This window comes from Protopterus annectens, chromosome 8.part1, assembly GCF_019279795.1.
Source record: "Protopterus annectens isolate FY-2018-M chromosome 8.part1, PAN1.0, whole genome shotgun sequence".
Taxonomy (NCBI): Eukaryota; Metazoa; Chordata; order Ceratodontiformes; family Protopteridae; genus Protopterus; species Protopterus annectens.
This window is the reverse complement of record NC_056742.1, coordinates 271,461,186-271,485,031: the sequence shown is the minus strand read 5'-3', so window position 1 is coordinate 271,485,031 and position 23,846 is coordinate 271,461,186. Positions and strand designations below refer to the sequence as shown.

The window sequence follows — 23,846 nt, the reverse complement described above, 5'->3', positions numbered from 1 at the left end:
TCCATCTGCATGGATGTCATGAAGTTCATCACTTCTGTCTTAAGAAGCATGAAGTTGGCTTTGGATCTTGTAGCCCAGGCAGGTATGACCCTAGCTCTGAGTAGCATTCTACCATCGCCCAGAATGATACCTCAGTACAAGGATAAAATGATTGACTTCAACAATTGGCTAAGCTTCTGGTGTCATTCTAAGGGATCCAGTATCTGTCTGCTTGGGATGACATGGTCGACAGATCACGATGCTTTGCCACAGATGGCCTGCACCTGTTGCCCCTGGGATTCCGGATACTAGCTAAGGCTCTTGCTGTCCCTATAGTGCCTTTTTTAGGCAAGGTTCAAATAACAAATTCACCACCGTAACAGGAACAGGCAAGCAAAAACTGAGGGTAATGCTACTCAATGCTAGAAGTCTAAATCTCAAAATGCACTCACTTGAGGCACTCCTTAAAATGGAGAACATCGATATCTGTGCAGTGCAGTAACTGAGACCTGGTTCAAGGATCCAGAGAGCACCCCTGCACTATCAGGCTATAACTCGTACCACACTTTTCGACCATGTAACCTGGACCGAAACACCAAAGGCGGAGGTCTATCCATATTCATTAAGGATATCCACACCTCCAGGCTAGTTGCTCAGCATAATGCATCCGAGGTTATCCAAGTGCAACTAACTCTGGGCAAAACTACAATCCAAATTGTAGCTTGCTACAGATCCCCCACCATGCCCCAGGATTCTCACTCCTCTCTTCTTGATGTACTGGAAAATATTAGGGTTCAACCAAACACCCTAATAATGGGCGACTTCAGCTACCCACCCATTAACTGGGAAAACTACTCGTGTGCCAACTACTTAGCTCAACGCTTTCTGGAATTCATAAACTCCAATGCCCTGGATGAACATATCCACACCCCCACCAGGGCAACAATATCCTAGACCTATATCCTATTCCCCTGCAAAAACAAGGTAACTCTTCAGACATATCCAACTTTCTTCCCATTGTTGTTCTGTAAACCCTGTCTCAAAATGTTTAGAAAAATGCATACATAAACAGCTTCTTTAACCATATCCTTCAGAATCAACTGCTAATCTTTACACAACACAACTTCCAGCCAGACCACAGTACATCTGCCTTATTATTCTTCAGGGACACTGTAAATAAGGCTAGGGATTCTAGCAAACTTGTCTCAGGCCTTCGAACACTGTCTCTCATTCTAAACTTCTGCATTAATTATCCATCCTTTGTTTATCATCTTCCACTCTCCAGTAAGTCATAGCTCTCAACCTTCCATGTCCAAAATGAGGAACACTAGCCTTCATAATGTGGAACAAAAGGGCAAAATGTGGAACACATACTAATGGCTTACTAACAACTTCAACTAGGAAGGTCATAGGATGGTTAACATATGCTGGTTTTACTTATAAAGAAGATCTTTTAATGAATTAATATGATTCATTTCTATTTACAATGGATTTCACTTAAAAAAATTCCTAACACTGAATGTGTGACAGAGTCTTTCAATGTGGAACTTTGAGAAACTTTGAGGAACATGAACATTTAAGATCCCTAATGAGGTACACTTGAGAGGTATGCCAGTAGTTCGCTAGTTACATGTGTAATAGACAACTGTCAGTAAAATGATGACGCTCCCTCTTGCCATATCCAGCTAACATCACACACAGACAACTGTCAGTAAAATGATGACACTTCCTCTCACCATATCTAGCCAACATCACACACATTCCTCAAGGCTCTATTCTTGGTACCCTCTTTTTTAACATTTTTATCAGTAATCTTCACACTTCTTCCTGTCAAGGCTCCCTCATTCAGTATGCAGATGATTCCACAATTATCTGCTCTTTTAAACAGAATGTCACACCTTCAACATGTAACTCGGGAAGCTTTCACTTCTATTGAGACTTGGTTTAGTAATGCCCAACTTTTGCTTAACCGTAAGAAAACCAAGCTTCTTCTCTTTAATAGTAAAATATATGCTCTAGTTAAAAATAAGTTAATATCCATTTCCCTAAGGAATACGGAAATTGAAGCAGTGCCCTCTCATGAAACTGTTGGGTATGACAATAGATGATGATTTGATCTTCACATACAAATTAATGTCAAAAACACCAGAAAGTTGGAATGCTCTACAGGCATAGACACTTTGTGTACATCCACCAAAATCACTCTTGCCACTACACACTTTTTATCCTCTCTTTTTTATATTGGCACTCCAATATTTACCAACCTAGAAACTTCACTAAAAACAAAACTCAATGCTACGGTGCAATTTGCTAATTTTGCAACTAGTGCAATGCATTACACCCATCACCGCACAGCTCTTAAGTCTCTTAAATTCCTTAAATTTTCTCATCACTTAACCTACCTGCAACATATTACTACCCACAGTATGGTTCATGATGATATAGTCTGTCCTGCCTTACCTATTTCTCCAAGAGACCACTTCAGTCAGTGGATAAACCAACTCTTCCCCATTCATAAACCCAATAAACCATCTGGACAAAGCCTTTACTCTTATCCTGTTGCTAAAAGTTGGAACTCTTTACCACTAGCCATTAAGTTAAACTCCTAACCTGCTTACCTTTAAACTGCTACTAAAGGAATTCTTATCCATGCTCCTGCAGTAACTCAGGCTGAACCCTTTTAAGTCCATCCTTCCTACCTACTACTGTTCCCTAATAACCACTTTTTCATCCCTTATCTACCTATTTTCTACTATTTATATATCTATGTTATCTCAGTCTGAGGTCCGTCCCCTCAAACAGCCCAGTCTCTTCAGCACTCTTCCTTCCATCTTCTTATATATGCCTTTATTATAAACTCATAAATGATTGTTTTATGCTAAATAACATTGCATACCCTACTACTCCAAATATGTATATATTATGCTGTATTTTGTTATTAAAATGTATGTAACCTAGTTTTTTTTTTGTTCTCTTGTTTACTTAATTTGGTGTATTTGAAACTTTGCTACCTGGGCCTGTGCTGAAAATGGGTCTGGTTGGATTTTCCCAGTAAATGAATAAAAAGTGTGTGCCCACATACATACATACATACGTGAGTGTGTGTATGTTTATGACCTGTTATGTAAGTGCGTTTGACCTGTTATGTAAGTGTGTAAAAGAAGTGGAAGAGATTATCTGTCAGCTGCTGGTGCCTAAACCATTCAGGAACTTATTAATGAAGTCGGTACACATTAATAGACACAAGGACATGGATAAAACCAAGACATGGTTCTTGACCAGATTCTTATTGATGGGTGTCCTGAAAGGAACCGACAATTTTTGTGAAGGTTGTTTGGAGTGTCATAGGCTCAAAGAACAATCCTAGGCTGTTAATCTAGAGGACCATAAGTAGTCTAGCCATAATACCCCAAAAGGTAGGTTCCCATTGTCCTGACTAATTAGTTTATACCTAGTTACAAGTCCTTTTTAATGAGGGCTTGAGTAGCTAGACCCAGGGTGCATTTACGATGGCCTATCTATTTGTCCAGGTTATGCTTAAGGGTCAGGGAGCTACTTTGTTTTACTTCCAAAGGAAGCCTGTTCCATAATAGAGGGATTCTCTGGGATATATACATCTCGTCAGCAGGTCCTGTTTATTTTCCTGTTGAAGTTAAGATCTCTTGAATATTTGTTTTGTGGATGTGTGGGAGGTCGTATAGGACTGGATCTTTCAAAGCTTTGTAGGCTATTCAGAGGTCACCTCTCAAGGGTCTGTAAGAAACAGAAAGGAGAGAGTGCCTTATGGCAGTTTGGGTAGCTCAAAGAAGTCATGTACTTGACTGTCTTAGTGAATAAACAGTGTGGTCTCTGTCATACTAGGTCATGTGCTTAGATAGATACATACCAAAGGGGCCTTTATACGGCCTGATGAGGGAGGAGTAGATAGGGATAATAACATTCTTAGATCTGGATGAGATATCCAAGGTGGTTAGTCTAATCTGGCAAGGTAAAATGATGTAAAAGGATGTTATTCAAAGGGTAGTTCATGTTGATGAATGTGTCCAAAACTCTAATACCAGATGCAACTTTCAAAGGGTTGTCATTTGTGTGTGAGGTGCAAGAGTGTCCATTTTGCCTGAGGTCACAATGTTACATCTCTTAGTGTTTAGTTTTAGGCTATAGTCTAGGGACCACTTATTGTTGCATGTTAGTCCTGCCCGACTATGGAAGTTAGATGGGGAGTTAATGACAACTACAAGTTTGCAGTCATCTGCAGACTTGGCAGGCCACAGGCCCTTGATGTCAGTCTTGACATGAAAGAAATAAATACCAAAGAGAAGTGGTCCTTAGACTGATCCCTAGAGGACACCACCAGTAACTACTGTTTTGTAGAGGGGGTGCCTCCCACACTAATAGATCGAGTTTTGTTAGAAAGACAGTTTGCTATCCAGTGGGTATTGTCTGTAGTTTGATCAGCTTATTGATAATGCCAGATTATGGGATGGTATCAGAGTACTTGTTCAGATCCAGGTAGTCAGCGTGAACCGATTTGCCTGAGTCTAATGCATCAGTGACATGTTCAAAGAAGACCTGCCGATTCAAGAGGCAAAATCTGCTTTTGACAAACCCAAACTGACTTGGGTCCAGAGTTTGTAGACCGTCAGTGTCCTTGTTAATGAGTTCCAAAATGATGTGTTCCATTGCTTTGCAGTTAAGGATGGTGAGACTTGTAGGTTTACAGTTTCATGGATCAGTATTGGATTCCCCCTTGTGAAGTTGAATGACTACTTCAGTTCTCCACTTCTCTGGCACAAATCCAGCAGAGAGGCTGAGGTTGAATAGGCTTAGTAGAGAATCCGTCAGTCAGTGCCTGGTGCTGGCAAGAAGGCAGCCTGACACATTATCAGTACCTGTGGAGCAACTGTTTTTGGCTTTGTAGAAAGCATTCAGGATCTACTGTGAGGTGATCAAAGGGGGTGGTATAGGTGTGCTAATAAGTCTGGGGGGGGTTAAGGGAGAAAAGTTATAGCTGAAATTGCCTGCTGATATATTGGCTATGTCCTCCGGGAATGAGTAAGTGTTATATATTGTCTAGGAGCACTGATGGGCATTACCTTTAAGGTTTCTGACATAATTGAAGAAGGTGTTATGGTTGTTCATGGCAGAGGTAGCAATTCTCAGTTCATTCATACTTTTGGAGGATTTGATCTTATTTTTGAGTTTCTCCAGATCCTCCCCTCCATGGCTAATGTGCTGAGGGTCAAGATTCCTGCCCTGAAGTCCAGACTGGTACCCCAGTTGGGTCCAGATCAGACTGCACTGTCGGGAGCTTCACACTTAGAAGTTGTGGTTGTATGGGATCCTCAAACAAGGAAAAGGCTGAGTAGTTTATCAGTGTAATAGAAGGTTTTAGAGTCTTGGATATTTTTTCATGCATGTCAGTGCATTCCTCTAGATCTTTCTACTGTCCCCCTGCTGCTGTCATTTTGGACTAGGATTATATGATGAAGGTGGCTGTTAAATTTAGAACAAGATGGGTAGCCTGTCTTCCCCCTTAGTGTCCATGACAGCATGAGAGGGCTCAGTTCCTTCATCATCCCAGTGGCTCCCTTATCCCTCTATCTTGTCTCTGTACTGGTTATGTTGGAGCTGGGGTTTTTTTCAGCTTTTATCTACCGTGTCAGGATCTGTCACTTCCTCTGTGGCAGTGTTATCTTCTGTGACTGTGGCCTCAATATTGGCTAGTTTATTAATGAAGGTCACTAGGACCCATTTTCTCAATGGCATTACATTGGTGCAGTTTGTGGCACCAGTTCCCCTGGGGCTGAGCTTGCCATCAGTTGCATCATGTTTGAGTCCAAAGCTGCTCTTAGGGCCAATGTTTCTCTTGACATTAAGACTTAGATGTGTAGATTCTGTATCAAGTAAGGTCAATGAGAATTTCATCCAATCCACAGGCTTTTTTGGTTCCAGGACCCTTGACATAAATTCTGTAGTAAACAGAAGCAACTCTGAAACAACTACATTTATTGATTAATGTGCCCCAGGGCAATTGCATTCACATTGGTTCCACTCCAGGAGTTCCTCACTTCTGAAACTGTGACTCTGCCGTCTTCTCTGTATACAGGCAGAGGTTCAGACCATAGCTACACAGGGATAGGCTTGCAGTATCTGGAGAAAATTACTATTCATTTCACTCGGATGAGTCCCCTCTTAGAGTTCTGACAGACAATATAAGAGGAAATGTATGGGCTCCCATACAATGTAAGAGGAAATGTATGGGTTCCCATACTAAGTCCCTTATTCCAGATATAAATTTTAATGAAGGGAGGAGTTTGACACTTCCCCTCCTGATGACCCTAGTTTTGAGGTGGCTCCAGAGTTGATGCATCAATGAGATCTTGGCCAATCAGTTTTCTCTCCCTTGAAAAAAGAGAGACTGCAAAAGGCTTTCTCATCTACCTTTCTTACCTCTTGGGTGGTCCCTTCTGCTGACAAGATGGTCTGTGTTGTGCAGATAGTTTAATAAAAAGCAAATGTGGTAACACATTTACCAAGCAGACTGGACAAGATCCACCAGTTCCAAAGAATTGTGAATATTTAAGAAAGGCTTCCTTATCCAATCCCCATTTTAGTGGCCACAGCCATCAAGATGGAACAGTCTTTAGAAATCCTGGTGATTTAGCCTACTAATGAGTCTGAGGCACTGGACTCAATTGGGATGTGCATTTGTTGTTCATTGGCTATTTTCTCCATTTGGACACTGAATTAATGTGACACACATGACTTGCTTTCAGCATGACCTAGCTAAGCAAGTATGTAACATATTGAATAAAATACCATATATGGACCCGCGGTGGTGGTGCTGCAGTAGCGTTGTCCCCTCACAGTAAGACTCTGTCCAGTTCAGTTCTCAGCTAGAGCGTCTTCTTCGTGGAGACATGCGTGAATGGGCGTACCTTCGTTGAAGATTGTGCATCAGGGCTGGTAACTCAGCACGTAAAAATCAACTACCAATCATTAGCTGACCGGAGTTCTGCTGTGGCGACCCCTAACCGGGAAAAGCTGAAAGACACAACAACATAGAGATTACTGCAGTCACAGGTGACAGTGATGGCTACAGTGTCGAAACTTCTGAGTGCAACTCTTATGTAATGTAGTTGATAGAGTGGCTGGGGCTGAATTTTAAGAGGTTATGTGCTAATCCCTTATATGAGGGTTCCATACTTTTCAGGCTGTAGGTGAAGAAGAAACTGCAAAACAGTGAACAGGAAGGGAAAATGCTCTCTGCTACCGATGTGAAGTTCACAGCTCTTCAGAGATCATCTTCCTACAGCTAGAGGAGCATGCAGTGTCAGGTTTAAAAAATGCCAACAGCTGCCAATTTGAGCAGTGTTTTGACAGAAGCCAGTGTGGCTGTGGAGTTTTCCAGACTAAAAAACACAGTAGAGGCAGCGGTGACCCACAGTATCAGGGGTTCTACAGCCCACCCTTCTGGTGGGGAATCAAGAAACCTGCCTGACTTTACCAGTTTGGAGGCAGTGGGGGTGGATGGAAGTTGTTTCTCTCTGCATGGTAGGCCATCGCACAGGACAGATGCATCAGGGATATAGTATCCAGAGACTTCTCGGTTCTCTCTCTATCCCCTCTTCATCCATTATCACTTTCCTTTCCCAATGTCTTACCAAGCTAGATATCCTAAACCTGTTATGCAGAAATGCAGTCCAAGATGTCCCACCAGGACAGAGAAGGTCCTGGTAATATTCAAGTTATTTTTGGTTCTCGAGAAGGCAGAAGACCTCAGGCTGATCTTGGATCTTAACAGCCCAAACCTTTTTTATATAAAAGACAAAGTTCCTTGTGTAGTTCGTCATCCCTTACCTAGAGAAGGGAGGCTGCATGTGATCCTTGTACCTTTTAAGATGCCTGCTTATATATCAGGATAGTAAAGGAGTCCAAGAGGTTTCTGCACTTTAGAATGAGAGACAGTCAATTACAGTTCAATACCCCCTCTTCCATATTTGGTCTCATCAGAGCCCCCAGTGTGCTCATCAGATGCATGTTGGCTACTGCAGTGCATCTCTGGGTGAAGGAAGCCATATATTTCCTGTATATGATTTTTGGTCCTTGAGAATTTTGGTGAATATGGCAGAATCCCAGATAAATCCTTCACAAGTACTAATCTTAATCAGGAGCCACCTAGACCCTTGTCCTGTTTAGCTAGCCTAGTGACAGCAGTGTTTACTCCTCAAGGTTCTGGAACTCATGGTAGCTTACATATTTTAGGTTTCCTTTGCAAGATGTTATATGAAGGTCCTGCAGTGGAACTTGAAGGGCCAGTGAAACTAAAATACAGATACTATGGGTCTTCTGGTTAGGAACTCCTATATTTGTCATAACTGTATGAACATGTGACTTCACATGAACAACCTTTCTACAGGAAGCGTGTTCACCTGCCCACCCCCTGGGATAACTGTCAGCATGGATACATCTGCCTTGGTGTAGGGAGGGAATTATTTGAGGCAGAATAACCCAAGAGACATAGTGTCAGCAAAAGACCAATTTATGCATCAGTATCCTGAAGGTCATTGTAACATTATAACTATTTATACAACTTTCCTCCTAGGGTGTCAGTAGTAATCCGTTTTGGCAGTATGGCAAAGATTTGGCTTATCAGCAGGCAAGAAAGGGGGCTTACTGTGGCCCCTATATCAGGAGGTCATAAAACTATAGGAATAGGCCATGCTGGCTGCATTTTCTGACCAGGCCAATGTGCTTGTGGACAAGTTGAGCTGATGCCTGCTGATGCCACACAAGTGGCCCCCCAAGTCAAGTAGTGGAATATGTAATTCTCATAGTGATAACATTTTATAAGGAATGTGAGGTTTTTGATGTTTCTGCAGTGACTGATTTCTCACATATACATATCCCATTAATCATTTCAAAGACTAAAGCTCCTGCTCATTCTTCTTGATTGTTGAAAGAGTGGAAGTGATTACTTTTGCAGTTAATAATTTGCAACATATTCTTGGGAGGTAGATGAATTACGAATTAATTTTACCAAGCAGCACTTAACTGAGAGCTTAAGGAAATTGAGGGGATAATTCAAGACCTACAGAATAAGAACTTGAGTAACACAGCAACATAAGTTGTTATCCTGCTCTGTTACCAGAGTGGAATATAACACATTTAAAAGTACAGCTGTGTTATTGAACTTACCATAACAGTAGATGTTTGAATGAATGATCACTGCTGCAGTAACCAAGGATATGATGACAGGCCAGCTTCGAAAGATTCAGGGCACCTTCCACGTTCCCAAACTGTCAAGCAACTTGAAGTGAACTGACTAAAAGACACGTTTGGGTGCAGTGCCCTTCTGAGCTTTCCTGTCAGCAGAAAGGTGGAGGATGAGCACCGAAAAGAATATGCTAACAGCATAATGCCCACACCCTGGCATAGAAAACGCACTAAAAAATAAATAGAATGGTGGGAGGGAGTGGCTACTGCAGCAGTGATCATTCGAACATCTACTGTTATGGTAAGTTCAACTTACAGAGATGTACTTTCAGATGTGTTGTATTCCAATGTGGTAATAGTGCCAGGATAACCTTAGAAGATTACCATAGCTAACTGTATTTGGAAGGTGGAAGGATTAGAGTCCAGAACCCCTGGAAGAACGGTCATAGCAAAGCTTGATCTGGACCTACAGAAGGAACCAAGCTTATAGTCCCTTGTGAAGGTATGTACATAGGACCCAGCAGCAGATTCTAGAATATTTCTAGAGTCAATCCCTTTTCAAAAAGCCATACATGAAGCCAAGGCCGTAGTAGAGAGGGAGTTGACCCTGATAGATTTATTATGTTGAGTATAACAGAAGATAATAGCCTTAGACAACCATTTGGAAATAGTCCGTTTTGACATAGGTTGTCCCTTTTTACCTTCAAAAGAAATACATAATTGATCCAAAGATTTGAGCAATATAGTTCTGTCAGTATAATACCTGAGTTATCTGTGGACATCCAAGGTAAGGAGTATCCTTTTGCTCTCATTTTTAGATTCAGTAAAGAAAATTAGAAGATGGATTTTTTGGTGTAAATTTAAACTTTTATACCACTTTAGGCATAAAAGAAGGATTAGTTCTCAAAGAAACCCTGTCCCTATGGAAAATGAGGTATGGTTGACTTACTATAACAGTGTGCAACTCGGATACCCTTCTTGCAGAGGTCACAGCAATCAGTAAAACTGTTTTACATGTAACTCATTCACTCCAATTGTGAGTGCAAGAAGTTTGTACTGTAGCTTCCAGTGTGTGGACCCTAAGCCTTTTGACAGAATCAAATTATGTCCTCACATTTCAAACAAGTGTTCGCATCTCTGGAACCACAGGGGTTATGAAAGAAATGGAAGTGGGAAACTCTTCAGCACAAACTATTTTTATAGTGGTAGTATTGTTTAGGTTCTAGGTCTTAAACTGAATTTTATGATGCACAGTAAACACAGTAACTATTGTTTGTAATGTTTTGTAAACAATTTACAATATCTCAGCAACCACTCAAGATACACACATACTCTCAGCAGCATTTTATTCGCCTGGCTGAGAGCTTTCATATGAAGCTAAGGAGTTCTGACTGTGTTACTTAGTTGCTGAGATATTTAGGAAAATGTGAAAATTATATCTATTATAAATGAATATCATGAAAACAGCAGTTAATATCTCTTTACATGGCCTAGACAGAGGTGAAATATTAATGCATTTGAGTTTGCCATTGTGTAAGCTTTAAGATGAATTTTTTTAAAACCTTGTACATAACATGGTTTTGGAATTATTGATGCAAATATGAACAAGCAATATTTGATGCCTAGGGGAGTCAGTAGGAGTCAACTGCAGATGAACCTGGAGGCATCACTCGGATGCAATAAGTTAACCACCTCAAGTCAGCCAGATTAGGTGGTTCAAATGGAACAAGTGTTAGCTTCTCTAACACAAAATTAAGATCTCAAGGAGGAAAACCTTTTTCATTTGATAATCTATGATTTTCTAGTATCAGGCTTTCTCACCTCCATTAGTACCTGCTGCACATCCTCAGTAAATAAGTGCCTAAAAGGAATTAAGACCTTAATATCCAGGCAGTCAGTTGAAAACTATTTGATGCTGGAGTGTATTGGACACTCCTCTTCTTGTATGAGTAAATCTAATTTGTGAGGAAGCTTGTGATAATTGCTCCTGGCCATTTCCAAAAGAATAGAGAACCACACTTGTCTAGGCCAGAAGGGAGTCACCACAGTGAACTTGAAGAATTCCTTCTGAGTCTTCAGAAGTACGCTGGATGTTAATGGAAAGGGCGGAAAAGCATACAGGAACATTCTTCAAGAAAAATAAAAGGCATCTCTCTTTCAGGCATTTTTGCATAGAGTTCAGGAACAGAATCTTGCCAGTTGGTTGTTCAAGGAGGAGGCAAAAAGGTGTACTTGAGGAACTCCCCACAGGTGGATCAAATCTTGGAAAACCGTCAATCTAGGTTTCCATTTGTGAAAGCCTCCCTGGTCTTGCTCAGCTTGTCTGCCCCAAGCGTTGGCCGTGACGGAAGGTAGGATGCTTGTAGAGTGAGATTGTGCTGTGAAGCTATAACCAAGCTATCTTAGCTAGTCTCCCAAGGGGGTATGACCTGGTTCCCCCTTCCCTGTGTATGTACCACAAGACTGTACTGTTGTCTAAAACCAATTTGAAGAGATCTTGGGGGTCAGAAATGATTCGGAGAGTTGCGTGCCTTGATCAGGGGCAAGTATCTCCTAGATATGTATGTGCTTGCATCTGTCCTTGGTGTCCCACACCCCTGCACTTTTGTCTCTCCTGAAACTGCTTCCCAAGAAAAGTCTGAAGCATGTGATTGACTGCTTTGGAGTAAGGAGGGGAAAAGGGAGTCCCAGATTTAAGGATATATGTTGTCTCCAGCAAAAGATTTGTCGTCTGACAAACCCCAGCACTGTGATTTAAAACAGTAAAGGGTTTTGATGCTGGAGCCAAAGAGATTTCAGATATCAAAATATCTTTCTCATGTGGAATCTTGCCAGGGGTATCATAAGAGTCATAAATGCCATGAGACCCAAAATCCTGATATATTCCCTCAAAGTGACAGAAGTCTGAGTGTAAAACCTTATAAGCGGGTGTAAATAAGCATCTGTTTTCTTCCTGTGAAAGAAAAACTCCTTGAACTGAGATGTCTAGTTGACATCCCAGGAATACAATCCTGTGTGAGGGATTCAAGAAAGACTTTTGACTGTTCTGTTGGCATCATAACTTGTGTAAGAGATCTCTCTCCCAAGAAAGAGATTCCTGTCACTTTGAAAAAGACTCTGCAAAGATAAACAAGATGCCTAAATTTGGAAAAAATGTGGATGCTCTGTAGCCTGCAGATGAGCTATAGCTGGAGCTAGACAATTTGGGAACACTATTGGTTCAGTGGGAAGTCCAAAGGTTAAGTTAGAAAACTGATAATGTGATAAATGTCTGCAGACTGGATGAATACGGATGTGATGATAAACATCTTACAAGTCAAGTGTTACCAGGAAACTTGAAGGAAGAAGAAGAGAGGTAACAGGTTGTGAAATGACATAAATTTTGAATTGGAGCACTATCCTAAACAAGTTTAGAAAAAAAGGTTCAGAACTGGTCTCCATTTATTTTCTTTCTTTGGCACTTAGAACATGCTTGAATAAAACCTCTTCCTCACTTGGGAAGGAGGAACTGGTTCTAACAGTCCTTGGGACAGCATGTGATGAAAAACAGGTGGAAACAAGAGTTTGTTCTTGAGGATGAAGAATGACTCCCTGGAAATGAGGAATTTTCTCCCACTGCCACCTGTAATCTTGATGAGTCATGTTCAGAACCCATTTGTCTAAAGCACTATGTTGCCAGAGAGAGAAAAATATGAGATTATGACTTTCTGGAAGAAAAAGTGGGTCAGGGTGAGAGTGGGTCACAAGGTCTGTTGAATAGTTAGTCAGACATCTTGGACAGTCCTTAGTTTGAGGAGGTTAGTGACTTCGTTTTTGGAACTCCCTTGCCATTCCTTCTTAAACTTTTATTTACCTGCATTCTGTTGAGACTGTTTATTAAGGAGAAAGAGAAGATTTCTTGAACAATTCGGAAAAGGAGAGCTGAAAAATCTTGGAGATTCCCTGGATCAATTTGTCCATTTCATCATCTCTGCAGCAGATGGTCCAAACACTAAATATCTGTCAAAGGGAGAATTTAAAAGGTCATTTTACAATCATCTGAAGATTCTAAGAATGCTGCAGTACAAACCTCCTTAAAACAGTACCAGTGGCCATAGCCCTGGAAGAAGTGTCAACATAGTCAAACATTTACAAAAACTGAGAAAATGGAAGCTTTGTTATATGGATAATAAGATACAAGCAGTCAAAATGTTTTAGTCCCTTTAGTCTTATACACAGGTCAGGCATGTTTTATCAACCAGAGGAGAAGTTGTGGATAGGATTAATAAAGAGCTGAAGGACTTTATTTGGGAGAGGAGGACAGCAAGAGTCAATTGGGATAAGATGATTCTTCCAATAGAACAGGGCAGATTGGGATTACCCAATTTGAAGTGGTATTTCACTGCTGCACAGTTAAGGCTCCTTTACATAGCACAAGCAGAAAACTATAATTCAAAGTGGAAAGGGATGATATTGAAACGGGGGTGGGGCTCAAGAAACAAGGAGAGACTGGGATTTTGGATGCAGGCCTTTAAGAAGAATAACAGTTATACAGAATATAATATTCATAAAATAGCAGAAAGTATTCCAAGAACTAAGCCAACACGGGAATAGAGAAAGGAGATTCTGCCGATAGGGTTGACTCCACTTAGGGATTCAGACAATAGGCAAGAGGGAGCTGGAATTTACTGGAGAAAATAACTAGAGGGAAATGTAATAGAATGAGAAGAGGGCAAGAATTTATTTGGACTTCAGGTTAGAGATAACCTTCCCTATCAAGGATTGATATCAGAGTATAGGCAAAGAGAAGGAAATAGGGGACTCCTAAATGAAAGACCAGCACTGGTAGAGTTTTTAGAATCTCAAACAGAAGCTGCCATTTAAAAAAGGAATAATTAGTAGACCATGTAAAATATTGCATGATAACTATACGAATCAATCAGAGGAGGTTAGAAAGGTTTGGCAAGAGATACTGGATAATCAATTCATAAAGAAACAGTGGGAGGATACAACAAAGTGTAGAAGATTTAGGATTTTTGCTTGGAAATGTTTCCATAGATATTTTTATATCACAAGTAGACTCCAGAGAATTTTTCCTCAGGTAGACAGCAAATGTTGGAGGTGTGAGGGGGGAAAAAAGAGGTACCTGGGAGTGCGGAGGGTTGGAGGAGTTTAAGGATTCCCTGCAGGATGTATTGTTAGAGATGCTGGGAGGGTGGATTGTTGTGACGAGGGAGATGATTTTTCTGAGCTGTGATACAAAATTGGAATTGCATAGACACGGTGAGACCTTGCTGTGTCTAATCATGGTGGCTGCCAAAAAAGCAATTACTAGAAAATGGGAATCAAAATCTAAACCAACTATATTAGAAGTAGTGAATATAGCAACAGAGGTAAAAAAAATGGGAGTTGTGGGAACAGTACATATTTGGGATGAATGAGATTTAAAAGAAGGCACAACTTAAATGAGTGATGTAATGTTTGACTGAAAATGATTGGATAGGTTATAAGTCATGTACAATGTTTGCAACTGGGACTATGTTAGAATGGTTTGTGATGTAAAATGCTTGCAGCTAGGACTGGGGCAGTGTGGTTTGTTTACCTTTATTTAAATGTATGATTGCTTATGTCATAAGTGATTTAATAAAGATGGTCCTTGTTTTAAAAAAAAAAAAAAAAGGGGGACAAGAATTGAATAATTTATATAATGTGGCTTAGGTTATGTGGTATATAGCAATATATGTGATATAATGTTTGTTAATGTTAATTTGTTAGTAGAGTTTGATTACGTTTGCATTAATGTAAATTTGCATATATCACAAGCGATAGTTCAATAAAGATCGTTAAAAAAAAAAAAGTCAAAACAGTTCACTGCAGAGTAGTGACCTGTGCAAAAGAAGAAACTAAATTACTTAAAGGAGATTTTCTTTAGAAGAAGAAACTGCAGCTAAAACATTCCTCATCCTTACAAAATTTATCAGAACAAGCTTTAGCACATGAACCTGACAATTCAAATGTCTGAAAACCAAGGTTGATTATACACTTTCCCCCCATACCTATCAGTAATTTTCCCATCCTTATCAGAAAGAGTAGGTTTGGAATTAACTGAGTGATTAACGCAAGTAAGGCTATAGCTGTTGGGTCAAGTTTGGGAAAAGTGTATAAAATTTAAGTCAGGATGTATAGTTTCTCAGTCTGCCTTCTTTGGGGCAGCTGGCTTACAGGAAATTTGTAGACAGTAACACACACATCTTCTAAAGCTTGATAGAACAGGATGAAAGACAGTAACACACACATCTTCTAAAGCTTGATAGAACAGGATGAAAGGGTGTAGGTTCTAGAAAATCCTTCTGCAAAACTCATAGTATTTTCTGATAGTATTCTACTGAAAACACTGGCACATTATAGCAATAGTCTCAGAGAAAAAGAAACCCCCCACAGGGAGAATAAAAAACTGAGCTCTCCTCTGACTCTGAATGACTCTGAATTAGAAACCTGAGCAAAAAAGTAAGTCTGTTCCTGCATCTTCATGTTCAGGTTCAGAATCTTGAATCTCTTCAGAAAAGGAGGAATCCCTCTTTCTTTTACCAGAAACGACTTTTCCTGAATTAAACCCAGAATCAGACCTAGTAAACTACTCCCATCTAAATAAAATTCGGGAAGAGTAGATACAGGCTTGGTTTTCTGTTTCTTTTTGGCAGGAAAATGGGACAAACTGTGTTACTAATGGCAGCAGCTACTTCCTCAAGGATGGGCACAGCATTCTGCACAACAGGAACCCCCCCCACCCGGGGACCAACAAGAGTGGCCCTCCCTTGCCACTGAGGGTACTCCAGCAGCTACAGAGGATATGGCTAACCCCTTGTCCATAGTGGCCATAGGTGCTACGCCAGAGGGATCTGTCATTAAAGATGAGTGGTCTGATGTTCAACAAATGGCCACAACAGAATCGCCCACCTGAGGCAAATTGCTAGTTTGCTGTGTGGCAAAGGCTGTGTAACTTTTTTTTTTTTTTTTTTTTTTTGGTGTGTGTGGCTTGAAGAAGGATTTACCATGGGACCAATAGTCTGTTCCATGGTAAAGCCAAAAATGGTTCCTCTTTCCTGGGGAAAACAAAGCAGCAAATGCCAGTAAAACTAACAGTCCACAAAAGTTATTTTATTTTTTTATTTATTGACAGAAAAAATGCAGTAAAAAGCACTTTCAAACAGTACTCCAGCCCCATCAAGGAAAAATAAACACAATTCTTCTACAGAAAGTAGGTTTTCAGTTTATTAGCACTATTAAACTGATAGAAAAAATGAGTATGTTAAAGTTGCAAGATAGTGAATTAAAATATAACACTCCTAGCTTAAAAATAACTTTCCTGAGGAGGGAAATAAGAAAAAGAAAATGGATTTTTTTCATAAAAGGGAACTTAGCTGCCCAGCAAAGGAAATCACAAGCTGACCATTGTTACTTAAAGCCTCGGAGGAGCATACTGATTTGTGACAGGAAAGCTGTGAAGGGTTTCATGCCAAAACTTGTCCTTTAGTCAGCTCAGCTCGAGCTGCTTGACAGTTCAAACATGTGGAAGGTGCCCTAAAGTTTTGGAAACTGTCTGGCTGTTATACGATTGGCAGGATATGACCCATCTAGTTAAGCCTGCTGCAGCAGTGATCAGTATGAAGAACATCTTGAACTTAATTTGAGGAGGCAGGATACTCCAGAACACTTAACACAACTCTCAGCCTTTGCGTGTTACTGTTAATAAGATCTTTACACAGTAATCTAAAGCAACATTCAAAGTCTGTGCTGATCCATTCTTTGCTTTACCTTAAGTTGTTTTGCCTGCAATGTTAGGAAGGGGCCTAAAATACAGAAAATTATTGTCCAGTACCATTATTAAACATGGATTATCAAATATTTGCTGTTTGTTACCTGCTCTTTCATCATTAATTATCGATTTGGCTTTATACCCACTAGAGACCTGGTCACAACAAAGCACACACTTCAAGTTTTGGATTTAGAACAGCATATAGAGATGGAGTGAAGATACTGTGTTATGTTCAGTGGATGCGTACAGATTGTTCAAAACTGTGAGCAGGCACTATATATTTTTTAACTTTTTTAATGTATGCAGATTCAGAATTTATTTACAACTGTGTTCAATAAAACACAGTACTAAAGCATAAGGAGTGCCGTTTTGCATATTGTAAACAGCAATGGAGGTACTTCAGGGCTGCCCTCTTTCCCTTCCCTATTTCTTTTAGATTTGAACTTGCTCTGGTTGCAACCTACATTGCCTTGGAGATGGTCCTTATTATAGTGAAGGACTTTTCAATTACGTTTTTGGTTTATACAGATGAGTTGATAATGGCAGTTCCTTGTTTCTTTGGGTGTTCTTTGAAGTATTTCTTTAAAATAGCCCTCAGTGTATACAAATATTACTGGATATCAGTTTTTATTATTTGTTTGTTTGTCTTTGTTTACTGGGAAAGTATGACTAGGTAATGCCCATTTTCAGTGGAGTACTGAGGAGAAAAGCTCAATTTGCTTACATTGCATTATACTAAATTTAATCCTGTGAAATGTAATAACACTTTTTAACTCTGAAGCCAACTTCAGGTTTGTCCAATAAGTTGTTTAAAATCTTTAAGCTGGTACTAGGCTGTTAACCTGCAAAACTGTATTCAGACTAAAGTAACAGAAGTATAGGATAATGTCAAAGTCCAGGCTGTGAAATAGTATACCCCACTATTTCTAAATTTACCATTGCTGAGCCTTTTTTTGTTATAATTTATATCTTCCTACATGTAGTTGTCTTTCAAACATAAAGAGAATTTTGTGTAAGTTTATCTGAGAGTTGGATTCCCGTAAATCCCTTTGGCTACTTTCAGTGCTCCAGTTGACAAAGGGAGATACAATTTGCTCTCTTCTTCCAGGTCTGCCTTACGAAATACTGAAGTTTAGTGCTTTGTGGGCAGTACTGTCAAATTTATACATGGCAGCAGTGGCTTTCTCTGCTGTACAAGTTTTTCATGTTTGGTGGCATTATTAGCGAATCAAATAGTAATCAAACTATTTTGTTTACTTAAAATGTTTGTTTACTTAAAATGTATCCCCTTTTTGTGTTTGTATCCCTTTTCCATTGTTCAAGTTACCCTTTTTAGCTTGGCTAGCACCCTTCATACGGTGGAGATTTAAAACTGAGATAGTCAGGAAATTCTGGTAGCTTAACTCATCATGTCCGAGTGACACCTTCACGTGCAGCTGCAGTTAACTCCTACTGACATCCCTAGGCGTCAAATATTGCTTGCTCATATTTCTATCAATAATTCCAAAACCATGCTATGTACAAGGTTTAAAAATATTTCATCTTAAAGAAGAAAAATGAACCAAACAGCTGAATTGAACCACGATAATTTACTGCAAAAGAACTTTCGTAAGGCACAATAGCCAAACTTCCTCAGACAAATTAATCTCACAAGTGCTCAACATTTATATTACAAACCACACCCACTAAACAATTAATCACTTAAAATACATAAAACTTGCAGAATGATTGAATGTTAATTGTATATAAAAAAAAATCATACTTGAAAACAAAAAAAATATATATATATATATATATATATATATATGTTATACAGTAATAAACAATTCATAAGTAAAAATGTTATTGTTATTAGAAAAATCGTTGTCGCCTCACAGTTAGACGTTGCCCATTCGATTCTCAGTTAGAGCGTCTTCTGTGTGGCAACATGCGTGAATGGGCGTTCCTTCATTGAAGGTTATGCGTTAGGCCCGGCAAGCCAGCACGTAAAACTCTACTGCCAGTCATTAGCGGACTGGAGTTCCGCTGTGGCGACCCTTAACCGGGAAAAGCCGAAAGACACAAACAAACAAATAAGAAAAATACCTATCCAATACCCTAAGCTTCAATTTGCTACTAACAGAGATAGCATCATTTAAACCTGGGGGTACATGGGCATTAAGGAACACCTGCCACCAAACTTCCTTGTCCTCCAACCATGGTTTCCAAGGACCGCCCCTGTCACCCCTTAGCTTAGGGTATTGGATAGGTAATTTTATAATAACAATAACATTTTTATTTATGAATTGTTTATTATTGTATAATATATATATATATATATATATATATATATATATATATATATTTTTTTTTTTTCAAGTATGATTTTTTTATATACAATTGTTAACATTCATTCTGCAAGTTTTATGTATTTTAAGTGCTTAATTGTGGATTAATTGTTTAGTGGGTGTGGTTTGTAATATAAATGTTGAGCAGTTGTGAGATGAATTTGTCTGATGAAGTCTGTCTATTGTGCCTTACGGAAGCGCTTACTTTGTGATTTTTATCTGAGTTCTTTTGCAGTAAATTATCGTGGTTCAGTTCAGCTGTTTGGTTCATTTTTCTTTTTTACAAGTTGGTGTTTTTTATGGTAATTTCATCTTAAAGCTTGCACAATGGTAAACTCAACTGTGTTAATATTTGTACTCTGTCTACCGAAGGTAAATAGATGATGTTGTTTGTTTTTTGCCTTTTCCCGGTAAGGGGTTGCCACAGCAGAACTCCGGTCCGCTAATGATAGGCAGTAGATTTTTATGAAACGCCGAGGTGCCAGCTCAACCCCCAACCTTCAATGAAGGCACGCCCATTTACGCATGCATGTCTTTCGAATGCTACCCAACCGCGGGGAGAACATGCAGACTCCGCACAGAAGGCTCTCCCAAGCCCAGCCGAGAATCAAACGGGAGATCCTCTTGCTGTGAGGTAACAACGCTACCGCCGTACCACCGTGGCCTAGTGAAGGTAAATAGATATTAACTATTTTTACGATATTAATTTATATAGATATAATTATCAAATTTTTCTAAATATCTCAACAATCGAGTGACACAGACAGAACTCCTTAGCCTCATATGAAAGCTGTCAGCTAGATGAATAAAATGCTGCTAACAATGTGTGTGTACCTTGAGTGGTCGCTGCGATATTGTCAATCGTTTACAAAATATTACAAATGTAATATTTATTGTGTTTACTGTGAGTTATAAAATTCAGTTTAAGACCTAGAACCTAAAGAGTACTACCACTATAAAAATAGTTTGTACTGAATAGTTTGCCATTTATACTTCTTTTTGTAACCCCAATTGTTCCAGAGATATGAACATTTATTTGAAATGAGAGGACATAAATTGATTCTGTCAAAAGGCTTAGGCTCCGCCCAGTGGAAGTTACAGTGCAGACTTCCTGAGCTCCACTGGAGTGAATGAGTTAAATCACTGGTTGTTCAGAATCATACATTTGAAGCATCTCTTCTTAGTTGTGTTTGTCAGTTCTAATTGCTAAAACCAGAATTAATTTTCTGGCACAGATGTTTGTTGATGTATCGGACAGTCTTCATGGGGTAATCACTGGTAAGAAAAGTTTGTATGAGTTCATGTATAACACAAGGGTCACTTATTGGGACCTTAGTGCTTGAAACGTGGAGCTAAAGACATCATTAGAACTGCCTGAGCTGTAGATGTTATGGATTTCATACTAACATCTGATAAGGACTTTTAAAAATAGAGCTATACACCATAAGAGTTTTCATAGTACTTACTGGGTCTCGGAGGTTATTGGCTGGATTGCAGAATTTGGAAGAATGTGTTGGCATAGCTAGGTTATTTTGGGTTAAAAATGTCGCACAGTGGGCTATTTAATGGCTTATCCTTGGTTGATTAGATGTGGACCTTCTACCTTCCCTCATGTATGATAGCTCAATTATAGGCGTATCTTGGAATAAAAAGTGGTTCAGAGTTTTTCATTTTGCAGGAGTAGCTACAAAATGCATTTTTCTTTCAGTGTGGAACCAGTTAATTCCTGAGAATGTTTTATATTTATCTTATTGGTGGATTTGTTTTCAGAGGCTGCACAGTATTACAGCAAGAAGAGCAGGAGTTGGTAAGCAAGGATTACATGATGAAATAAAGGGTGCTTTTGCTTGATTTGTGTACATTATGGTGGAAATTAAAATTACATGGAAATACTGAAGGAGTAATTAAAGGAAAGGAGTACACATTCTGCTAGAGAGTATAAAAGGAAAGCATTTTTCAAAGGAATAGTTCAGGACAAATTGATAACTGAAGTGGCTGTCTGAAGCATGCAGTCATGGTGGTGTAAAGGAAAGTGGAAATGTAATGAAGAAAGTCCTATAGGTGGCTGCCCCATTGATGCAGTGGTATAATTTCCAGCTGCACTGTTATTGATCCGTATTAAGAAACAGCTGAAGTGGGAAGGTTAGAATAGTTAGCAGCAGCAGCTGCCCTTTCTTAACATTGATGTTTAGAGATGGAGACCCCTATGAAGGCAGGAGGTAATTCTCTTATGTAGCTGGGTATAGCTGTGTGCAAACGTCTGTTCATCTGTCTGCAGTGAAAAGCAGCTGCTTTGCATCTTTACATGTTCTGTAGCCTTTAAGGGGCTCATACTCTAGTCAGTTCAAAATGATGGCACTATACTGGGCTGCCTCATTTTTCCTTTCCACTTGTCCATACCATGAAAGACCATCACTTTGCAGTTATGCGGGTGTCCTGTGACTTGGGATAGTTCATAGCCTGAAATGTCATGTGCTTTACTTGAAGTGAAGAGAGAGATCAAAATGGGGTAGATGGGCATAACAGACAGAGAAGCCCCCACAAAAAGCACAAACTAAGTTATAGACTTACAACTGAAGATTATTTCCATTGTAATGTGGCAGCACTAGGAAACAACTGACTTGGTCAGAGTTACTGAACATGCAAGTGAACATGTGGGGTCCAGACCAGACATTTATATTAATGATTTATGGTTTTAAAACACATACTGTTGTAATATTTACCAAAACAAAAAAAGCTTAATGTTGCCATACTCAAACCTTTGTAACAATGAATGGAATGCTGAAGATGAAAGCAGGTCTGTTTTCCTAGTAGCTAGAAATAAATTAGATTACTTGTAATCTTTTTTTTTAGCTGTCTGTTTGTCTTCATGCCTGCCAAACATCAAGACACTGTCATATTCACTCACCCATTTATTCCCCTTCTAAGGGACAAGAGCATTGTTGTGGCATCCCATCAGAGAGATTTTACCATTAAGCTGTATCATTCCCCTTCATATGCCCTCAAGGTCCAAAGTGTTAAGTGTACAGTGGGGGTGATGCAAGGCTTGGTTCCTCTTTCTGTAAGTTACACTACTTTAAAATCTTTCCCCCCCTAGTAGATAGACACCTGTCTCTGTTCATCTGGTCTGTACAGGGATTTTAGATGGAATGCCCATCCTGGTACATATTCCTCTGTCCCTAATGGAGAAGCTAGCACCCTTTGCCTTATCATTCTTCTCTGTCTTCAACCATTGCCTTGGTCACTGATTTAAACCTGAGTCAGGGCTGGATCCTTCTACTTGGCAGACTGGCAAGTGCCTCTGATTTGTAATTGATTTCTGTGCTTTATAGATGGTCATTTTATATACTTATAAGGAATGCTGGTATAAGGGTTACATAAATGTAAAAATAAATTTAGCTACGGAGGAATTTATATTGGGGGAAATTTGCTTTGCTTTAAGTTTCCATTTAGGAATTATGCCCTTTAAACATGTTTAAAACATATTGTGTTCTTTTAATTAACTGCTAAATCAGTTTTTAAATATACATTTTAAAACTTCTGAGTAAGTTTTTGAAGAAATTGTAGTTAATATTCACACTTATATAAGTATTTTACTTTCTGTTTTCAGATGAACGACCTAAGAAACCAGTACCCATTCAGGATCAGACTGTTAAAGATGAAAAGGGGCGATACAAACGTTTTCATGGTGCCTTTACTGGCGGGTTTTCTGCTGGATATTTTAATACTGTTGGAACCAAGGAAGGTATGAAGGCTCATTTCATTATATATCCAGTCTGGCCCAAGTAAAATTAAGCAAGGATGGAAATATCAATATTAGGTCTTTGCTGCATTTTTAGCCTTTGAATAAATTTGCATCCTGCATGACAAATGATAATGGAATGGGCTATAGTGCAATCTGGGACTTGTTTCAGCTTAATATCAGAAATTGCATTGAATTTTTGTTTGTACAGTATTTTGTGCATTTTAACTATAGGTGTTTTGATAGTGTTAGCAGCCAAAAAAAAAATAAGGGATTCAGAGAAGAGTGGAATTTAGCTGTTTAGTTAGACCATTTTTAGAACCTTGAACCTGGGAGGGGGGTATAATGTCAGATATTACCATCAAAAGAAAAATAAAAGGTCTCCAGTAGACTTGTTTGTGTAAATGACATCTATGTAAGTGACTTACTCCATTGTTAGCCAGCTTTATGTATATGCCTTACCCAGTAGTAAGTCACTTAAATACATTGAGAGCAAGTCCTTTGGAATTGAGGCAGGCTTACACTGGAGTAAGTCACTTACTCTGAGAGGAAGTATTTTGGAATCTGTCTCAGCAAGTCAGAAATTATTTTTTACAAGACACCTTGTGGTGTAGAATAAACCTGTCCAGATTTGCAAAAAGGATAAGGTAAGATCCTCTAGAAATGGAATGTCAAGTGTCATGCCATGCTGTTTAATTCCATTTGTTTTGAGCCTTGTAGAATTATTAAAAAATGTATTCTAGGATGGCTTCTGGATGTGATAGTCCCCCTGTCATGCATTTAA

The 23,846-nt window shown here is 39.3% G+C and overlaps 1 protein-coding gene across 1 annotated transcript in view; it reads left to right on the top strand.

Moving 5' to 3' along the window:
* Window positions 1-23,846, top strand: part of GPATCH1 (G-patch domain containing 1) — a 780,183-nt gene that overhangs the window by 12,999 nt on the left and 743,338 nt on the right. Inside the window, exon 2 of the mRNA XM_044081593.1 lies at window positions 22,931-23,065. Within this exon, the coding sequence (XP_043937528.1) occupies window positions 22,931-23,065 (135 nt within the window). The remainder of the gene's footprint in view (window positions 1-22,930; window positions 23,066-23,846) is intronic.